At 42.1% G+C, this 20,190-nt stretch overlaps 2 protein-coding genes across 5 annotated transcripts in view; one reads left to right on the top strand and one right to left on the bottom strand.

Moving 5' to 3' along the window:
• LOC131665731 (uncharacterized) overlaps positions 1 to 20,190 on the top strand; it is a 62,497-nt gene that overhangs the window by 38,396 nt on the left and 3,911 nt on the right. Inside the window, exons 1-4 of one of the 3 annotated variants that reach the window (XM_058937804.1) lie at positions 16,139 to 16,157; positions 16,229 to 16,330; positions 17,150 to 17,600; positions 18,949 to 19,025. In XM_058937804.1, the coding sequence (XP_058793787.1) occupies positions 17,245 to 17,600; positions 18,949 to 19,025 (433 nt within the window). In that variant the 5' untranslated portion in view covers positions 16,139 to 16,157; positions 16,229 to 16,330; positions 17,150 to 17,244. Of the gene's footprint in view, positions 1 to 16,021; positions 16,331 to 17,149; positions 17,601 to 18,948; positions 19,026 to 20,190 lie in introns of those variants that run through there. The other 2 variants (XM_058937803.1, XM_058937805.1) reach the window with 2 other exon arrangements.
• On the bottom strand, positions 50 to 12,185 carry LOC131665733 (beta-1,4-glucuronyltransferase 1-like). Of its 2 annotated transcripts, XR_009302046.1 has the most exons (6): positions 11,588 to 12,185; positions 10,869 to 11,172; positions 10,273 to 10,682; positions 8,634 to 8,835; positions 6,485 to 8,420; positions 50 to 168 (listed from the first exon to the last, which is right to left on the bottom strand). XR_009302046.1 is itself a non-coding variant. In XM_058937809.1 (5 exons), the coding sequence occupies exons 1-5, from the start codon at positions 11,821 to 11,823 to the stop codon at positions 8,190 to 8,192; spliced, it is 1,383 nt and encodes a 460-aa protein (XP_058793792.1). In that variant the 5' UTR covers positions 11,824 to 12,185; the 3' UTR covers positions 1,893 to 8,189. The 2 variants fall into 2 exon arrangements, 1 of the variants encoding a protein (XP_058793792.1); XM_058937809.1 differs by lacking the exon at positions 50 to 168 and having other exon boundaries at positions 1,893 to 8,420.

The raw sequence follows: 20,190 nt of genomic DNA, 5'->3' as shown, positions 1-20,190 counted from the left end.
AGCCGCACGCTTTTATAGATTTCACCAGGGGGAGGCGTGGCCGCGCCCGCGCGTATAACGCCGCGCGCGCGATCGACTGCTTAGGATGTGTATATAACCGACCATTGATCAAGCTCCTTCTCTTTTTCATGATTTTTCAAACTAACATTTGACTGATCCGAAATGCTCCTAGAAATGTGGTTTGGTATCAAGCATTTAGTCGATTTTTACAATAATTTTACTTTCAATTTCAAATTGGATTTTTTTGTTCACAAATAAATCTTTACGTATCTGTAATATAACTCCAATTTCTCCTTGAATGCAATCTAAATCTATCTATGTAATTTAACTAGTAGCCAGGCGACTTTATGATTTCATAGAATGATATTCACTCACGGGCGAATCAAAGGACACGCTGTACACAGGGAAGTTGAAGCGTATGAGATAATTCGTTTTAATAATTTATATTTGATCAGGCACTGTACATATCGTTTCGTCTCGTAATGGAAAATTAACGATTGATTTCGCAATCATTAAATTTTCAGTTGGATTCATTTGTACGGCGAAGTCAGAATGATGCAAGAAGCACATTTCAGAGAGTTGGAGATTCATTCGCAAGTCTCTTGCGAAGTTTACCTAGAATTGCAGATAATATTGGAATACGATTAGATGCTTAAAAACTTCTCTTCGCTTGCTTCAAATTTGAGTGATCAGCATTATTATGATTGGAGTTAAATATTTGAAGCTTGAAACATGTCGGAAATGCCGAGATATATTGTTTGGAATTTCCAGGTGAGAAAAGTCGTTGGTGAAACTTTGCAAACGATCCTAGTTATGACGCTAATAGTTAGCAAAAGGAAATGCGAGAAATTAATTGATCATTCCGTTCGTAAAACGAACGTAATTGTATAGATCGTTAATGAGGGTCAACATGCAAACGAAATTGCCGTATAATAAAGATTTTTCATTTAGCCGAAGCAATCCCCCCGTGCTAACGATAGTGTTCATTATCAAGGTACAAATATCTTCATTTGTATTTTTTTGCCTCTAACAGTAAGAACCTTCAATGTCAGTAGCGAAGGCGAGATGAAAAATGAACGAAGCGCATAATGATTAGGTTGAACTTGGAAACGTGAAAATTGAAGGGAATCGTTATCTTTGTAGAAAAAGCTATGATTTAAAAAGAGTTACTTATCAAAGTCAATTCTATCGAGCTAACACAAAGGCACTGAAGAGAGGAAGAACAAATAACTGCAAGAAGTAGGCCTCAAAAACAATTTGTCTCTCCTCCCACGCATTCGATCCTCCCGCAGCTAAAGAGGAATATGAGCTTCGTGCAACTGGTTGCGACGCAACTGGTAGTGAAACGCGCCCTTCTAGTCGCCTACGCGGGCGTACTGAAAAGAGCCGCGCGCGCTTTCATCGATGTACATACATACAGTCGCGATTTTACTTCTCCAGCGGCTCTTTGCTCTCGAAACGTCGTACTCGTCGTCTTATCGCTGTTGGCCTCGCATTTGCGATACGGCTTTTCATACTCTTATTGTGACTCGGTCTTTCGATGCATTTACCATGCTCTCTTTTGTCAGCTGTTAATTTTTAAATTATACGTTCCTTCTTTTCGAATAATATTTGATCAAGTAGTAAGAATTCATATGATAAGTATATTTAATCTACACTTCAAAAAGCTATAAGAAAAACGATTGGAATGAATAAGAAAAAGCAAAATGTCAATTTATAGCCCATGAGATCTGTCCTAATAAGTATAACTCCCAATGATATCACAAAACTAAATTCGCACTGATCCATGAAAAACTAAAATTAGTTTATCTCCCACCGAGTAAAAGAGCTTGCTGGTGTCGGGGGGGGGGGGGGGGGGGGCAAATTTATTTGTTAGGAATAAGAAAAAGATATTCTCTCCGGCAAAGAGTATATCTGAGAACGTGTCGGTTTTGACCGAGTGAACAGTACGCCGCCAGAAACTTCACATTGTACGTAACACCTTCAAGAAATTTTACTTCTCTTGCCGTTCTTTCCTCTTTCTAACTTAAATCATTATATCACGACGGTTCGCTCGAACGTTGGTACGGACTGAATAGGCTTAAGTTTTGTTACAACGATACACGGTATAATTACTTTCTCTTTTACGAGATACAGAAGTGGATTCGCAATAAATTACGAATAAATTTTTAGTTATATTGACAGATATTATTTAAACAGTATATTTATTATTATCCACTAAAGTGTACGATGTCGTGCTCTTTCATCGGCTTTCAAAGAATTCTAAGAACAATCTTTTCACCGACGTAAGAATAATTAACGTAAAAAACTATTACGTAATAATGTAAAAATGTCGTAGCACAGTTTATGTTCTAATTAAAGTCTTCAAAAACAATTGGATCGTCATTACAGTTAATTTGCAGAAAAACAGATTTAAGCCTCAAAAATGTGCGCTTTCAACTTTGATATTTGTTATAAAGGCAAAAAAAAATAATACGATAACGTATATATATATATATATATATATATCAGTATATTAGTATATAACTGCCGAGGAAAGAACAAAAAATACTCAACCCAACCCGAACGTCTGAAATCTAACATCATTCTCTTAATAATTTCGGGTGTTTTTTCAGTAGTTACGGTCCACGAACTGTCAGACATCATCAAGGGATCTTTATCGAACTTTCTTTTTTCCTATTTTCATTTTAACGTCAGAGTGAAAAATTCATGAGGAGATTTATAGCTTTTCAGACTGACATTGGCGTGATTGGAAGTATATACAGAGAAAAAAGTTGTGTCAAAGCCAAATGGAGAGCAAAATGAAAACTCAAACGCCTTGTGATGTGCGTATTGATGACAAGTATATTCGTATACGCTTTCTTTTCGCTTTTTGATCTTTTAATGGACGAATAAATTTGTATTATTAATATTTAGATTTGTAATGCCCAGGCTTGTGAAAACGTATGATCAAATGGCTCGCAAGTAAAAGTTATTTGTTGCGGCAACATTGCTGAAATTATATTACGATTTTGCGATAAACAAGTGCACGAAATTAAGCTATAACAGAATCAAACGGTATAAGCCCATGTGCCCACTGTTAAAGTCGCATGTAGGTACACGAGTATCCCAATATAATACAACTCAAGCTGCGCACTACACAGATCCTTGTTATGATTTTGCCGCAACAATTTGGTGACCAAGGCGAAAGAACGAGAATAACCGAATAATTCAATCAGCAGAGATGATATTTACTTGTAAAGAAAGGGAAAAAAAACTAGCACGAAATTAGAACGAATTTCCGCGTATGTAAGCGCGCAGTCCCTTAACGAACTCTGTAGGGAAAATTGTTTTGTCGCGTTATAACAAGACCGCGGTGAGGCAGAAATCACTCGCGACAAATCAAGACGAGAAGCCGTCGCGCCAGCATCTTATTATATCTCTCCTGTGGCGCGCTGAATTGAGCAACAAGTTGCCTCTTTTTTCACGTCATTTCCAAGGCCAGCTGCTAGTTCTTTCTTTCTCTCTTGTTGTTTGCTCGGTGAGGGTGCTCGATAATGGAATTGAAGCAGTTGTCGGATAGTGCCACTCGAGCTTGTGGAAGGCTAACGGTGCAATGGAAATCGAGGCTATTTGGAGGGTGGTGTAACATTATGAGGGGCAACTCAGCTTTTTAGAAAACTCGAAGTTAATTGAGCTACGACGCTATGCCTTGATAAAAGATTTATTTTTTCTCACTAGTGGCTGTGACGAAGCAGGTTGACTCTTGAGATTGGCGAAAAGTGCCGTAGTATTTTTCTATGACGCATTTGATCACATATTTCATCAAACTTGAATTCGTGAATTTGTTGAAATTGTATACATTTTATTGAACAAAATAATCGTTGAAAATATAAATTACTTTCGTTATTTTTTAATGAAAAACTAATTATTAATTGAAAAATAATGTACAAGGTGAGCATCAGTTTTTTTTTCTAATTAGAAGTAACGTTACTGGATATAAATAACAGTCGTAAATTTCAGTTAAAAACATTAGTCCAATCAAGGAACTCTTATCATTCCATTATCAATATAAACATCAACTTGTATCAGTCGAAAAAAAAACTAATTTTTAATAAAATCGAAAAATATCTTCAAACTTCCATTTGCTAGGCGCCATATGTTCAACAAACATTGGCGTATGTACATCTGTTGTTGATATTTCGAAATTATTGCAACCTAATTCCCCATATTTTTTCCAATGTCTACAAGTAATTTTTAAAAACTACTGGAAATAATTATTATTTCTTTCCCGGTCGCTTGTAAAGCTCTTCGATATCTCACCTCTCGCGAAGAGAGCCAATGCAATTTCCCGATGGAATAATATTGAACGATACGACAAAGCCAACAAGTTTCAATTAAACGAAGAATAAGCGTGCATCAGTATGATATTGAACGAAAAATAAAGAATGGAATAGAGGAGTACACGAGGAAGTATTCAGTCATTCGACATATGCTTTACGCAAGTAGATAGTCTCATCCGCTGTAGCGCGATCAATATTTCAGCGAGTGAACATCAGGTCGAAATATACACGCCTCGTCAAATATCCGTGCAGTTCGCAATGGTGAAAACAGAGCAATTGCTTTCTCGACTATAAGCAGATAATACATAATGACGGCAAGTAAATATTAGTAAAGTTTCATATATGAAAAAACCATTTTGAATACACGAAAGAAAAAAACTGTACCATCCCGAAAGGACCTTTGGTAATGCAGTTTTATTAGGGATAAATTTTTATTAAAAGGACACAGTTGGGTTTTATTCTGATAGTACATTTTTCACAATTATTAATAAATATTAAATTTCGTACGGCCTCCATTTTCCTTAGTGGGGTGTCATACTTGTGAAAAAAAATGTAATAATACCTGCTTCGATGTTGGACTATTGAAAATGACGTGTTTCTTTTTCATCGCGTCTTTTTCATTCGAGTACAATAGAAATTGAGTTATATTTACAAAAAAAATGTTCAAAAGAAGAAGTTTTCTTTCTAAAGATCTACTATAATTGGAGATTATTCATAAAAGTACCCACAGCAATGCTAGCGTCCATTCACACACGAGGTCAACGTAGTTCACAGTTAGGCGTCGAAAAACTTTGGAAGAGAGTCCAATCCGTGCGATAGGATATCAATGTATTGCGCCTGGATAGAAATACGATATACCGAAACTAATTGGCCTTCCTGTGGGGCCGTCTGTCTTTCGGACACTCGAGCGTCGTTAGTATCATCGATGTGCGTAAGATAAGAAGAAGCCAATGCTTAACAACCTGAATAAAAGACGAAAGAACATATGCGTTGAAATTTTTTCGAAGCATGTTCTCGTAAGTCTATACGATTCTCTCGTATCCATCGTTTGAATAAGCTCGATCTGCAGTTTTCTACGTAAACAGCACGTCGAAGCTTTCGCCTTGACGACCTAACGAGTTTGCTTGTTTGCCAAAGCGCGATATCTTGCTGCATCGAACTTCGGCATTAGGCCTTTCGTATCACGCGCATGTGATTTTAGCTGCACACCCAATCCAAGGAGTATCGCATGCAATATATTGAGGGCATCCGAAATTTCGCTGATTCCTTATTTCGTAGATTTTATTTGGAATTTTAGAAAGTCGTTCAATTTTTGTTTACCAGTGGAAATTGCTAGACGATATTACTGCGACTTGCAGTTTCGAGAAATCAAATATTTCCAATACTCGCGTAGCCAAACCGAGTATTTTAGATATACCGACTCATTATTCACAAAAGCATGCCTATTGTCCATCAAGCTCAAAGCGGGGAAAAATAAACTATGCCGCGCAGATCATAGAGATGAGTCAAATGCGTTCGAAACGTAAAGCATATCAATCAGACTGTTCCCTTGGTTCGTGGACTCGATAAACACATCAAAGTATCCTGATCCCGTAGGGATCAGAAGCGTATGATGATGCAATCTATTCAACAATCCCCAAAAAATAAAGATCCCCGGCCTCCAACACATTAATACCTAGTGACGTAGGTTCTTTTATCCTGCGTCACAAAATCCTATTGGGTAATGCACCGTCACTCTCCAAACCTCTTGATATTAATAAACTTGCATATATAGAATAGGAAAACGATATTTTTGTTGCTACATGATTGTGTGTTGAAACGTTGCGTGCAAAGCGACATCTGGGCGTAGAGCTTGCAAGCTCGGCGCTTGAACTTGCCTAGCTTAACATGCAACGGTATAATCAGAATGCTGTAATAGTTGCTGAACTGTAACTGTAACTGAAAGTACGTTGTTGTGATCGATGTAGGTAGGTAAGGATGGTTAATCGTCAATTGCCAAAGTCGTACGAAAACGACTGTCGAAAACGTCGTTGCTTTACGAGGAAGATAAATTACTCTAAAACGCGAGATTAACTTAAAGAGAGCTACAAAAGGGCACAACACCGATGCGTAATCACGGCACAATAAAAGCGAAGAAACAGAAAGGTCACGTAACGACTTACCTCTAGCAAGCTTGGTCGACCAGCATGTCGCCCTCTCCAAGCGCCCATCCGCCTCGCCACACGGGACTCAATTTTCTGGGCTCCCCTCCCCTCGCCACCATTGCAGGGTGGGGCCTGTTTGCGCACGCAGCATTTTCACGTCTCCGCATGCCCTTCGGGGACACGAAAAGAACAGCAAAAACTCCGTATTATTATCTAAATAGAAAAGTAGGTTTTTCGCCAAGCTACTGTTCTTCTAGGGTATATCTATATAGGTTTGCGTGAAAAATATTGATAACTGAAATGTGGTCTATTGGTGAGTAAAATAAAAATGCAAGTTAAAAGGGATAAAATATTTTATTTCTCCAAATGCAATACTTATAAACTATGTATAATTGCAACTAGCGCATAAAAACAAGCGATGCACCTTTGCAAAGCTATTACTTCGTCGCGTACATTAAAATCCTAAATTACAATTGACGCTCGACGATAAAAGGGATATTCAAAACATTACAAATGTCGATGATATATCGTTGTCGTTGTTCTGATTTTCTTTGTTTTCTCATTTGGTGTGTTGTCTCGCTCGCAAAATTACCGACTCTACGCGAAAAACGACGTTGAAATTGAAAGTCACCTCCGTTTCTTATTTTAATTTTTGTCTAAAAAACCACACACAAGTCCAATTTGTACTTACTTACATAATTACGATCGTTGATATGAGCATTTAGTGCTTCAGTCTATGCAAATTCATTAACTCTAATTAGCGAACGCCTTTTTTGTTGTATTTACGCGTTCTCAATATGTTTCTATTCAAGCGTTGCGTTCTATGTATCTATAAAAAGTCGTTCTATAAAAAACTCGTTAAAAACTAACGTTTTTATTTTATTCTTTAGTCTCCGTCATTCAACGGTTGTAAAGCTCTTCTATACCTATTATTACGACTCGAGAGTGGACTTTATTGATTCAAAAAATCTTGATCGAAAAAATTCTTATCCGTGCGTAAGTTAAAATGTGCTCGTGTTAAAAAGTGATGTATATATAGAAGTTAAAATGTATAATTTCATTCGCCAAGCGAAAATTTGCCTTTCACGGAGAAGAAAGATAGACTTGCTCTGCTAACAGAGATTTTGTTTCTCAAAGGAACTATTCTCGTTATTATTATTATGATTATTATGATTATTATTATTATTATTCTTTCGATAAAATCTACTGCCTGTTACTACGTTGTAAATTGTACAAAATTACTATTGACGACAGAGTCTGAAAAACAATTCGTCTGGCTCAGCAGCTATGTTTAATGTTATTACTTTTGATATCAAACGTATGCTATGCAATGGTTCAATCCAAGGAACGCCTGTTACGTTATTATTGCTATCCTTACATCTTCTAATTATTATTATTCGGATCTCTTGGTTTCGATCTGTCAAGTATTTTTATAATGTAAACTCTGACTGACCGTGACTGAAAGGCAATTGATCGGTCAAGTTATCGTGAAACTACCACCATCATGGCCTCGCACGCTTTAAAAATCATATCGATGTACTCACTCTTGAAAATTCAAAACTTGAGCAGCATCGCAACCAGGAGACTCTAAAGCCCTACAACGACTACTTGTATTTTATTTAATTGTCTTAAAAACCTCGTCGCCCCTTTAGTACACGTGTATTGTCAGCGTTATTCAAATCCCATCAAGTAAACATCTACGTGGGCGGGGTCAAATCGTCGTTCAAGGCCTGCAGCGGTGATTGACGGGATATTGCTTGAGCAGTCGGCGTGTGACTCGTTGATAAATTCGCGCGTTCTGTCGCTCGTAGGCGCGCTGTCGCTCGTCCATTGAATGCTGCTGCTGTTGCTGCTCCTCGTCCGCCAAAGAGCGACGCTTGATGCCCGGCGTGTGGACCAGGAAAGCACCGTCCAGGATTATCAGACGGTAATTCATTAGGCACATTTCGAACATCTGCAAACAAGTTTTATTTTGCAAACGAGACCAAGTCGCTTTGATAAAAACAAGCAAAAAGTATGTCAATGGTTACCGAATGACTTTTTTAACACGGTAAAACATACTATTTTCCGACTCTTCATAATTTCGATGATTTACATGTAAATCCATGTACGTAGTACACGAATCAAAGCATCATCGGACATTTTCGTAGTACGCGTTCATATTTACCTGAGTCATTTTATCTTGTCGTCCCTCCCAGGACATTTCCTCCGTGTAAAGAGGATCGTGTTTCGTCCCGATGAAAATAGGCTCCCACCTGTGGTGAGGATACTCCCTCCTCGTGATGATCAGCGGTCTCACTCTTCCCGGATCTGGTCGTAGAATCCAGCGAGTCAATCCGGGAAACCTCTGACAGTGTGAACACGAGAACCTGTCGAGTATTCCCAGGCGATAGAAATTAATAAACTTTTTACGACCGGTGCAATTCGGGCCTGCTGAAATTGTCACTCGACTCGAACAACTTTCGAAAGTGAAGAGGGACACGCGTTACACGAGATTACTTTTTAACTTCAAAATCAATAGTTTCAAAACATGAAATATCGTTGAACGTCATATCTATCGTTTATTTTCTACTGACTGATTGTTTTCTAGACCGATTGTAACTATTTTCAAGCGATAATAGGTTTTATTTTTAATAAAAATTGAGTATATGGATTAACGTCAATGCATTACATTTTTGGTATCCTAATAAACCTTCAGGTAATGGTGTGTACTAACGTATTTAGCCCTGATAAATTGAACGGTCTGTATGATATATACATATATTTAAATCGCTAATGACTTGATTACGAAATCCGTAATAGAAAAAGACTAGAAGTTTTTTTCATCCTTTTTTTTGTATTTAATGATTTCAGGCATTTTGCTGAAGTACTTTGAATAATGATTATGATACAATTAAACAATTTGGAAATATAGAGACACAATCGATGTGTAGAAGAAGTCTTAAGCAGGCAATTCAAGAGCAAAATAAATAGCTGGCAAAGTGTAGTAAACTCTCTAAATAGAAAGCAACTACCGTAACAAGTTTAACTGTTCTCATCGACATAATCTAGCTTCGGAAACTGTCGGAAAAATATCACTTAATATTGAGGCATGAGGTGATCTAAATACTGCATTATCTTACAATTATGACATAAATTCATTAACAAAAAGTCCTTTCCACATGAATTAAATTAATTGATTGAACTTTCATCAATTATTATATGGCTATTTTCATTTATCAATTTTTAAAGTCTTTTTATCTAAGTTTTAAAATATCATTTTATATTGTCTTCACATTATTAGAGGTTGTTAAAAAATTCCGGTATTTTGTAGTATAATATAAACTGAATTTATGAGCAAATTTTTTCCTGTACTTTTAGCGCCCTCTAATCATATTTTTATGCTAAAAATAAATCTAGCAACATTATTTTCTAACGCTGGGATGGCCGTTTAAGGGGACTGTTAAAAAAAAAACGATATTTTTAAGCTAATCATTTGTAATTTAAAAAATGTTATCGAAAATAATTAATCTTTTTTAAGAGCCACGATGTATAAAATCAACACGGCGACTCTTCTATTCTCGTTGATTGTGTGCCCAGTAAGTGGAGGGGATCGGCGTGCTCCGATGATTGATTATAGGGGAGTTTTGGTAGAAATAAATGACTTTGAATATATCGTTAAATAGTATTTTCGAAGAAACGCACGTTTAGAGGCAAGGCCGAGCTAAATGATGAAAAAGAGACTGATTTTTTGGGATGAAGTTTGTTAAAAGAAAATAAGAATTGTTATACATAATCGATCGTACAGAGTACAAAATAGGACCGACCTATGAAAATAAACTGCAAGACCAGCTCTAAGCGCAACCAGCAGTTCCTTCTTGTTCTTTGGCAAAGGTTCGCCAGCCTCGATTTCGAAGGTAGGCAGAACAAAGGCGATCGCTCGCTTGGGCGATCGACCTTTAAGCATCGCGAGAAACCTCGAGGCGAGCTTCTCGCTCGGCAATAGTTCCACATCCGAGACGAGGATGCACTGAGTCGGCGCCAGAGTTCGAGCGACGTTGCGAGCCACGTTGATAGGATAAGCGACGTTCCAGCGACGACGTTCGGTCACGTTGGCTGAGTCGACTTGGAGGTCGCTGGCCGAGCAGTCCGCGGTAATGCTTGATTGATGGACTATCGACAGCGGAGGAGTGAGCTCTGGTGGCATGTCTCGAGGGAAGATTAGGTGGACGGAGACCTGATGACCATTAAAATTCAACGCTGCGTTTCAGAGTAATGTTTGACATTGCCGAAAATTCAATTAAATAAGGCATCAAAGAAAGCTTTCGAACATAGGACAATCGCTTTTGGAGAACTCGCAGCAATTCCTAATATCTATTAGAGCCAAGACTACGCATTAGAGAAATGAATGCAGTGCACCAACTTTGATCATGGCGGGTTCACATCGACAAGCCCGATCGAGCATCCTGACAGCAATCCCGGCATCTCTGGCAGGCACGAAAACGGCAAGACTGACAGGTCCTTCCCATCGCCTAGCGAGCTCGACGACATTGTACACCTGATCGGCCGTTGCGTGTGTGCAGAGGGTCAGCTGTGCCAAAGGTGCTTGACTCAGGCCCCGAACAACGAACGGCAATACGCGGTAGGGTCGGCCTGCCGGCGACTCCGGACTGCCAATTAATTCCTGCTCGAGATAGGCCAACTTTGTCGGTAGGTCGTACTGCCACCTGAGAACAGTGCGAGAGGCGCGTGGCCAAGTCCTCACTGAACGTGCAAGTCGCGCTTACGTTCGCGTCTGTTGCGTGACTCGGTCGGGCTCGCGGACTTTGATCGTGAGATATCAATCGATTGGTCGACTTGCAAGGCCGCGTACGCAAATGGCACTCCGGGTAATTTTAGCACGTCGGGCTTTGCCCAAGTTCCTCGAGGACGAGTCGCCGACGTCGACTGATCGAGGGTGCACCGAGCAGAGAGAACGAGCCGAATCAGGTCGACGCACTTGGTGCGGAGCGATCAAGTTGGAATCGATAGTGGGACGAGGTGTTTCGTAAGCGCGAGCACGCGGGCGGACAAGGCGATCAGCTCGGCGCGGTCCACGTGCGCCGGAGTCGAGCCTGCGACGCGTCGCTGGAGAGGACGTACCTGCAGTGAGACACGTTGCCGGGCGATGTCTCGGCCATGTAAGCGCCGGCGAAGTACAAGTGGCCGCGCGGAGCGCCGGGCGCCTCCTCGCCGGCGACCGAGTAGACGGGCTCGGCGGCGTCGGAGCGGCGCTGGCGGCTGGTCGTGGAGCCGCCAGCGAGCAGCAGCAGCCGCAGCAGCGCGACAGGCAGGCAGCAGGCGGACAGCGCCAGAGCGCCGCACCTGCGCCATCGCATCGCTGCTGCCGCACTGAACCTCGCGCGCGCCTTCTACATCACCCCGAGGCACGGACGTGCACTAACACGGGCAAGCGAGCGCCGCTGCACAATCGCCGACCCCAACGACATCTCGCCGAGGCTAGCTGCGCTGCCGCGCGGCCGACGGTAACCCGGCCCTCTTCGATCGCCTGCCCCTCCTGCCTGGCTTCCTTTCCGCTGCTCTGCCCCGACGACTCTTCCGCTTTTCCCGACTGTCCAGCTGTTTCGCGGCGCCGCAGGGCTTGACCAAGATCCAAACGATGAGTGGACCTTCCAATTTCGATTGGCTCGTTTCCGTCCACACGAGCCTTCTGTCTTTAGCTGTCATTTTGAACGTTCGGCTGGAACATTACGACGCTGTCAATAGGCCATTTCAATTTGGACAAGTGGATTCAAATAAAATTATCAAATTTTAGTTGGAAAATATGCCTTAGCACTGAGTTACTTCGTCGCAACTTACATATCCTTCCCTAAGATTTATTTTCAAATAATTTGCAATCTCGGTGCTCGAGCATTTTCAATAACGGACCGTTCCCCGTTATTATTTCTTAAGAATAAGTTAAAATCTGAACGCAATAAATGTTGAACCAGTGGATTGCTTAAAACGTGTCATCCATGCTCAACGGCCGACGGAAATTCTTGGAGAGATCACACTTTAATATGCTGAACTGAACTTGCATGAACTTTGATATCGAGCAGTTATATCATTTGCACTGGAGTCCCCTTTAAATAGCACGTCCAACTTTTTTACGGAACGTCCTTTAGGCTGATAGTTTTGAGTTTGACGTTCATTTCCTTGCGTATGCGCCTTACAATATTTACTTGATAAAGACTTTCTCGAGTTAATCGAGTTAGTTATACCTGGAATAACTTTTACGAAAGATTTTACGATCTTTTTAGAGATTGTGCTTTTATAGATTTTAGAAGCGTTTGGACCTGTACACTCTAAAAATATAGAATAATCTTATAAAACTGTAACACCAGCACATACGTAATTTGAATCTCGTTGACCGGTTGTAGTAACCAGGAGCAACAGATTTTGTAATGTCTTTGCACCGGAGTCATGAAACTAATTGATATTCACGAGCGAAAAAAAATTATTTCCTATGAAAATATTCGCGCGTACGAGTAAAAATCACCGCGAGAAAAATAATAGTTAAAAAGTAGAAACGTACGAACAGTGCAGAGAAAGGAAACTGTGCGAGCAGACATCAGAAATTTTTTGAGCACCGTTGGATCGATAGAGCGCTCCACCACAACAATGCGCTTGTCTCGCTTTTATCCCGCTCTCAACTTTTCTTTTACGTCTTTCATCTCGAGAAGGCTGCCTGTGAAAAACTCGAACGAAAGACCAGAGCGTGCATTCTTTATGCGTTAGCGAAGATACGTGCATTTGTTGACGCACCATCTACTCGCGAAATAGTTCATCTGATGAAAGTCACTTGAAAAATGTAGCTCTTCGGTGCAAACAGCGAACTGTTAATGTTGAAACGACGCGGCGTTGAATAATAATAGTTTGCCGGTAAGAATTATTCAAGCTTGAAAAACCTTACAAAGAGGGAGCGCCGACATAAAGTAAGTTCTTTTCACGCTGCTTGTAGATGCTAAGAGAATGAGAATTGTGTCACCTACTTTCCACTCGAGTTCGCTACTCTTAGAGAGAATTTCGCGAAACAGACGCCTTCATTCATTATCCAAGAAGTGCAATGCCGTGCACGCTGCTTTTCCTTTCAAATGCCACTTCTCCGCGGTCGTTTGCTTCTTCGCGTCACGTGAATTTCTCTAGTGGGAAGCTCGCTTGAGTGATTCGTTTGGCGGAAGTACTCCGCGAAATCAATGGCGGATCGATGCGCGCAGCTGTCGAATGCTCGTTTTTCGTTAGCCGAAAATTAACACAGCCACGCTGTCTGCGCGAAACAGCGGTCAAACGGTAGTTTAGCGATAATCTAATCTGAATCCATTTGGACGGGGGAGGGCGAACATAGTACACAGTACGCCGCGGCGTTGCGAAGCACGAAATGGTCGTAAAGCATGCTTGATTTCGCGGCGAATCGATATAAGTACGCAAAGCGGGCCAAAGTGCACGTGCTCGCGCTCGAGCGAGAGGGTCTTTGCCCGACGCGGCGAAGCCATCGATTCTCCGTCGGACGCGCGCAACTGAGCAAATTAACTCATGGCAAAATTAGAACCCTGCGACTTTAAAGCGAGCGTGACCGATCGATCGTCGAGCGTGCTAGGCTTTTGCCCTAAGACAGTTCTCGCTGCACCGTACCGTATGCCTTTTCCAATAATACTTACAACTCGAGTGCGCGGCTTTCCTCGCACGTGCAAACGCAATCCAGCTGGACAATCAACGTATCGATGGCAATAATCTTCGCTCGACTCTTATCAGTTGGAATGAAAAAATTAGGCAGAAGAAACCTTAGTGCGTTTGCATTTGAATCTTCCGTAAAACGCATGTGCTTGCTTACAACGATCGATGTAGAAACGCGTGGCGAGTATCAGGATCAAGTCAGACGCGTACGTGCTTGAAGCAGATGCATCGTCCTGGAGTGCACGATGACGGCAATTTACAACTGTTGCTTGGGCAACGTCACTATTGCGCGATTGCTGAAGTGACGTCCGATGAACATTGGAAGGCCCAGCAAATAAACGCGAAAAGTACCAGTATGCGTGAATGACAAAGCAAAGCCAGCCAGCTGCTCCGGATGGCGGAGAGCCGAAGAGGGAAAAAGAACAGCAACTAGCCTGCGAGCAGCCACTTGGCCCCGTTCTCTTGCACCGAACTGTCAGTAATTGGAAAAAGGAAGACGGTTGTCGTGCCAGAATGCAAAAATCGGCCTACTATTTTACTATTTTTAAGCGCAGAGATTGCAGCTGGCCGATAGACGACCCTCCTCCCCCTCCCCTGTTCTTGTCCCAGAGTTCGTCATCGATTATAAGGCCAGGGTCTAATTAAAGCCAACTCTTGTCGGCGGCGCCGTTGCACCGGCACGAGCGAGATCGAGCGTACAAAGCGAGTTCGACTATCAGTACGCGCTGCGCGCTCTTGCTATCTCGATCTGCCCGGGCGAGGCTCTCGCGCCTCGACACGGCCAGCAGTGCAGATTGCGGCGCGCCTGCTGATCCGAGCGAGCTATGCAGCCGATCGCCGATCCGGTAAATACTGGGCGGAACGTTTGGATTGGCATTGCCGAAGAATCCAAGCCAGGCGCGTGTCGCGACTTACACGCGACCGTTGATACGCGTGCGATTTGCGGCAACGGCGGCAATCGGAGCCAATTGTTTGCGCGAAGAGCGTCGACGCTGAACAAGCGAGACTGAGCGACGACGCCGATAAGAGGCTGATCTCGAGGCCCTTGGCAGGCGCGAGTGACGCGAGTCGAGCTTGATCGCGATTTTCAAACAAAACTGCACTTTTCAGTGGCCATGCGAACGAGCGACCTCGCCACAGGTGAGAATTTAGCAACCGTGCGAGAGTTTGTTAACGTCGAGCTACTGCGAGCACGCTGATGCCATTCGCGAAATTAAGTTGCGCGTGATGGGCACGGGAAGCACGCGCGTGACCGGAAAACCAACTCCATTGTTTGCGTCCTATCGTTGGGAGCCAATCTCTGCCTCCTCTCTGTGGCTCCTGGCTCCAAACACCTTTATTTCTCTCCAAATCACATTGTTTTTGCAGATTTTGCAGATTTTTCGACGTCTAATGGTTTTCAATTTATTGCACTCTGTACGCCGTTTGCTCTAAAATTCCATTGATTCATTATCCTTGACAACGATTTCAGAATTTACATATCGAAAATAAGCGTGACGCGACTCGGTTAGATTTCCGAATAAAATGAAAGATAAAATGCATTTTTCCAGCGTTTCTTGTGCGCTCTCATCATAAGAAACAACAAGCTATTTTAAACTTTGGCGAACCGATACACACCCCATTAAAAATAACTCGAGCTCATAAATGATTAGCGGCGGGGGGTGTACAGCGTCGACACCCGTGCACGGTTCAAACGTGACTCAATTAAAGCTTTGAAAATTTTAAAGCACAGTCGATCATCGCGCATTACAAGCATGCGACAAGTGCATAGCATAGAGACGGAAGCGTGTGTATGTGTGGAGACCTCGAAGCGATATATAGTGTCACTGCTACTGTCAGTATCATTCCCGACGTCGTCGCGTGTGCGTGCGCCGATGATGGAAACTCGAGATTCGATATTGCATGCGGCTGGTGCGAATGAACTTTGGTCGCATCGTTAAGAGATGTGCTACATCAGGTTTATCGGGACAGATCGCTCGTTGCGTTCACGGCGCGGCAAGTTAATGTTCTTTCCCTCCGGGCGACGAAGTTCGATCGTTGTTTTTTCGCAGTTCTGTGCTTTCTTTCCAGCGCGAGGCAATCGCTGTCGGAAGGGCGCGATTATCGGCAAACAGTTTCGTAGATCCGCAAATGAAAAGCCCAGCAGCTAGAATCAAGCCTGTTGCAGCTGAGGTAACAATTTTGCTTGTAACGCTCGTCTCACAATTGTTCTTCGCACCTCGTTGTCGCGGTTCCGTACGGTTTTATCTACACCCTATTCATTCTCTATTGACTACAAAACATGATTGTCCTGCTTCATACATAAGTAATCGCTAGCGTTATTCTGATCCACGAATGTCGCCATTCAATCAATAATACTTCTGAATAATTCAACATGACGTGCATCGTTCGAACTTTTACGCGACGCTAGAAAAGATTTACTTAAGAAGCGTGCCTATCGATTCGGTAAGCTGCAATCGCAAGCACTTGGCAATGAAAGCGCTGCCTTTATCGCAATCCTATACCATTCTGCATCCGTCGTAACAACTATCCGTTGTACAACTCCCGGTAAGCTGTTGAATTGTTGAATTGGAATTCACGTTGATTCAATTTCTCTCTCGATTAAGTGAAAACAGATTTTCTTTTCTCTACACTACTATTGGTCGAGTATACGTTGGCCAAATCTGGCTGGAATGTAATGCAAGGTAACGTAAGATTACGCATGCATTACTTAGATTGGATAAAAGTGGATACGAACGAGCGAAGGTGTGGATCGACGCTCCGAAAGGTCTGCGAAGGTCGCGCGTGACGTTACGATTTCAATAACGACAGGTTAAATTTGTTCAACTTGTTGTCACGCGAGACTGAGTAAAATAACGTTGGCGATGTGTCCCGAAAAGTCCGTAGTTCCAGACTAATCTGCAATGTGAAGCTCGCGTCTGAGATTGCAGTGTGCACGCGCGAAAGCTCTTCGCCCGAAGAATGCGAGTAATGAAAGGAATGGCGTTGCAGCGGCCAGCAGCAGGCCAGCCGTCCCGCGCGATCGTTGTGATCGACACGAAGTGCATGCCTCGCCATACGTGATACTGACGACGAGCAACTTGACGATGGAGATTCCGCGGTTCCCGGCAGCGCCGCCGCTGGCGGCGACGTCGACGCTCGGCGCGGGCAGCCGCTCGGTGTCGCTGGACTTGGCATCGAGGCAACAACGGCGCAGGACCGAGTTCGCTCGGCGCCGGCCGCGCTCGGCGAGCTGGCTCGTCGCTCGCAAACCGTCACGACGACGCGTGCAACCGGCCGCCGCCACCGCAGCCGCGCTCCTCGCCTGTGATCGCCGCGCCGACGAGGCGCGCAAGCCCAGGCTCACTACCCAGCTCAGGCTCACCATGACGGAATCCAGGTGTCCCGCTAACGCCGACGATGACGAGTCTGCCACCTCAAAAACTGTACTCGAGAGGATACGGTGAGCTTTCTGCCATTCGTTTGTGTTTTGCAAACAAAGGGCCGCGACGTTAAAGTCATTTCCAACTTCTCTTTATTTTCCAATAATAAAGAGGATACGTTACGTGAGCGCACGTCGACGATCGATGTTCTTGAAACGATAACGTCTGTTTGATATTCTTTTCGTGACATCTAATATTTTTTCAGTAGCTTAATAATTCGTCCTATCCGTATCAATTAAAAGCTCATTCGTAAAAGCTGCATGAATCCGTCAATCATATCCTATACTATCGTTGTATACTGAATTTCTTGAACATATATAATCAGTATTTCCCGCTTATGGCATTTGTCGAATATACTTTGGGGGAGAAGTCGTAAACTTTATTGATGTGCGCGCACACATACGCATAGTCGACGTAGTATCATCGTTCGTTAATTTTTCATCACGGACACACATATGTACTGACTATACCGCAACGCAGGGTCTTCAGTACATATAATCCTGATGAAAAATCGATCACACTACTATTTTTTCAATGATTTTTATTCACGTTCTTGTCAATAACGTAGCTATTTATATAAAAGCCAAACCGAATGTGAAAAGTTCATTCAAACTGAACTTTAAAAAATATATCTGGAAACAACTTTTTGATTGACGCTAGTGTAAATACGTGCATTTACTATTAAAATGTTTCAACACAAATGAATCACGAATTTACGAATATAAACACGGAATTTAATAATCGTTTGTCCTTACGGAGTAAAGTATTTATGGAACAATCAATATTCGTCAAACTATCGAGTAAAGATATAAAAGTGTATTCTTCACTTTTAAAGAATGTCATTAGAATTTTCCGTCGTTACGAAATACGAGAGTATTTAAAAAATGAACTTCCTGCAATAAATTTTCTTTTTAGACAAGATAACGTAAAGATACCTTTGAAAAAGACATATACTTTCTGATGATACATTGAAACTTGGCGAATATGTGTTCAGTGGGTACGAAGATACGACTGCCATAGTTCAAGAACTTGTTAAACTATAAATGCACGTCTGACCAAACTAATAATTACTCTACTTTCTGTATCATTTCCGTAATGAAACTCGGTATACTCCGACACTTTTGACTTCAATTTTTCATTATGGTAATAACTCGAATTATAATAACAACTTACAATTGTATTTTCATTTACTTAGTCTTCGTTAATTAAAAAGAAACTTATCTAGAAAACGAAATATTCGGTCTATAGAAATGATACGGCCCTGTGAAACAATAGAAAAGCATAGTGCTACCTGAGCACAATATCAATTAAATGAGCGTTATTAGATTAAAAAATGCGTCTACATAACGAACTAAATAAATGTTCCAGGGAGACATCCCCGAGGACGAACTCCGAGGATGAAGTCAACGAAGGCGATGTGGTTTATCGCGCGACCATCACTAAAGGTGACCTGTTGCACGACACTTGGCATTCATTGCCCTACGGCTGTGTAATTAAAAACACTCTCGAGCTCCACCGCTAATGAATTGCATGCTCCTCGTCTAACTTTTCCTTTTTAATTTCTGCTCAGCGCAAGCGTTATATCACATAACTACGGAAATTCCGGGGCCTTTACGTACGTTACAATCATCATCAATCAGTCGAAACGCAACTTATCTTTCATTCACATTCCGTGGCAAAACTTTTCCTGTCGTAGATTCTTTAAAAAAGCAGTTCAATTGTTTTTTCAAGTTCAAGGTCTACGGAATCGTAAGTGGTACGCACGTTAGAGTTGCGAGGTCAGGAACGAAAAAAAAGAGAGAAAACGTCACGCGACCAAGCATGTCCAGCGAAATCGCACCTCCAGAAGTATTCAGTCGTGTATGCGCGTGTGTGTGTGTGTGTGTGTGTGTGTGTGTGTAGGGAGCCCCATTTTATATGAAAATTGAGACTACGAAGTAATTAGAGTAAAACGAGCGCGCAGAGCAAAAGAAATTGTCGCATAAACTCGATTAATTTTTCTGTGGCGAGGTTACATCTGACTCTATTGAATAATTGGACAGTGTACTGATTTTCGTCCTGTTAGCAAACCGTAAATACCATTATTTCAAACGATATTCCTGATAAATTGCGACGATTTCTTTTTTCTTTCGTCTAATATACTACTCCATGGCGTATGCTCGTGTCATCGATTTCCTTTCGCAATAGTTTTCATTACATAATTGTACTTTCTGCGTAATTCACTATTTTTGCATACCGACATTATAAATAGCGTACTAACGACTGCACGTTTCATTATAAAATTAACGTAAATTTGAAATGGAAAAATGATCTTATGAAAACCGTCGAACGTCTATCGATGATTGCATCACTGACAATAGAGTAGCTATTTGCACATACGAAAATTGAAATGACGTTTAAGGCACTCAACCACCGCGTCAATCGCAAGAAACCAGATTAGAGTGCGACACGCTGTTACGCAGTGACAGAACAGTCGACAGAGCGCGTCGACCTTACGTCACGGAAATTTCTCGCTTTTCGCGGACGACGGACTCTTTACAGTTCCGTTGGAGCTTTTGAGCGATGCCAGGTTGGTGCAGACGTGTCTTATGTCGATTATTGCGATTTCGC

This window comes from Phymastichus coffea, unplaced genomic scaffold, assembly GCF_024137745.1.
Source record: "Phymastichus coffea isolate CEN01 unplaced genomic scaffold, Cenicafe_Pcof_1.1 PCOF00054, whole genome shotgun sequence".
Classification (NCBI taxonomy): domain Eukaryota; kingdom Metazoa; phylum Arthropoda; class Insecta; order Hymenoptera; family Eulophidae; genus Phymastichus; species Phymastichus coffea.
The sequence above is the reverse complement of the archived record's forward strand: the minus strand, read 5'-3'. Positions and strand labels throughout refer to the sequence as shown.

Bases quoted from the DNA above. Each gene is read 5' to 3' on its own strand.
- LOC131665733 (XM_058937809.1), bottom strand. From the start codon at position 11,823: ATGCGATGGCGCAGGTGCGGCGCTCTGGCGCTGTCCGCCTGCTGCCTG. The intron at 10,683-10,868 runs GTTGGTGCACTG...AATGGTCATCAG, and splicing joins GTGAACCCGCCATGATCAAA to GTCTCCGTCCACCTAATCTT. The intron at 8,421-8,633 runs GTAAATATGAAC...ACTTGTTTGCAG, and splicing joins GACAAGATAAAATGACTCAG to ATGTTCGAAATGTGCCTAAT.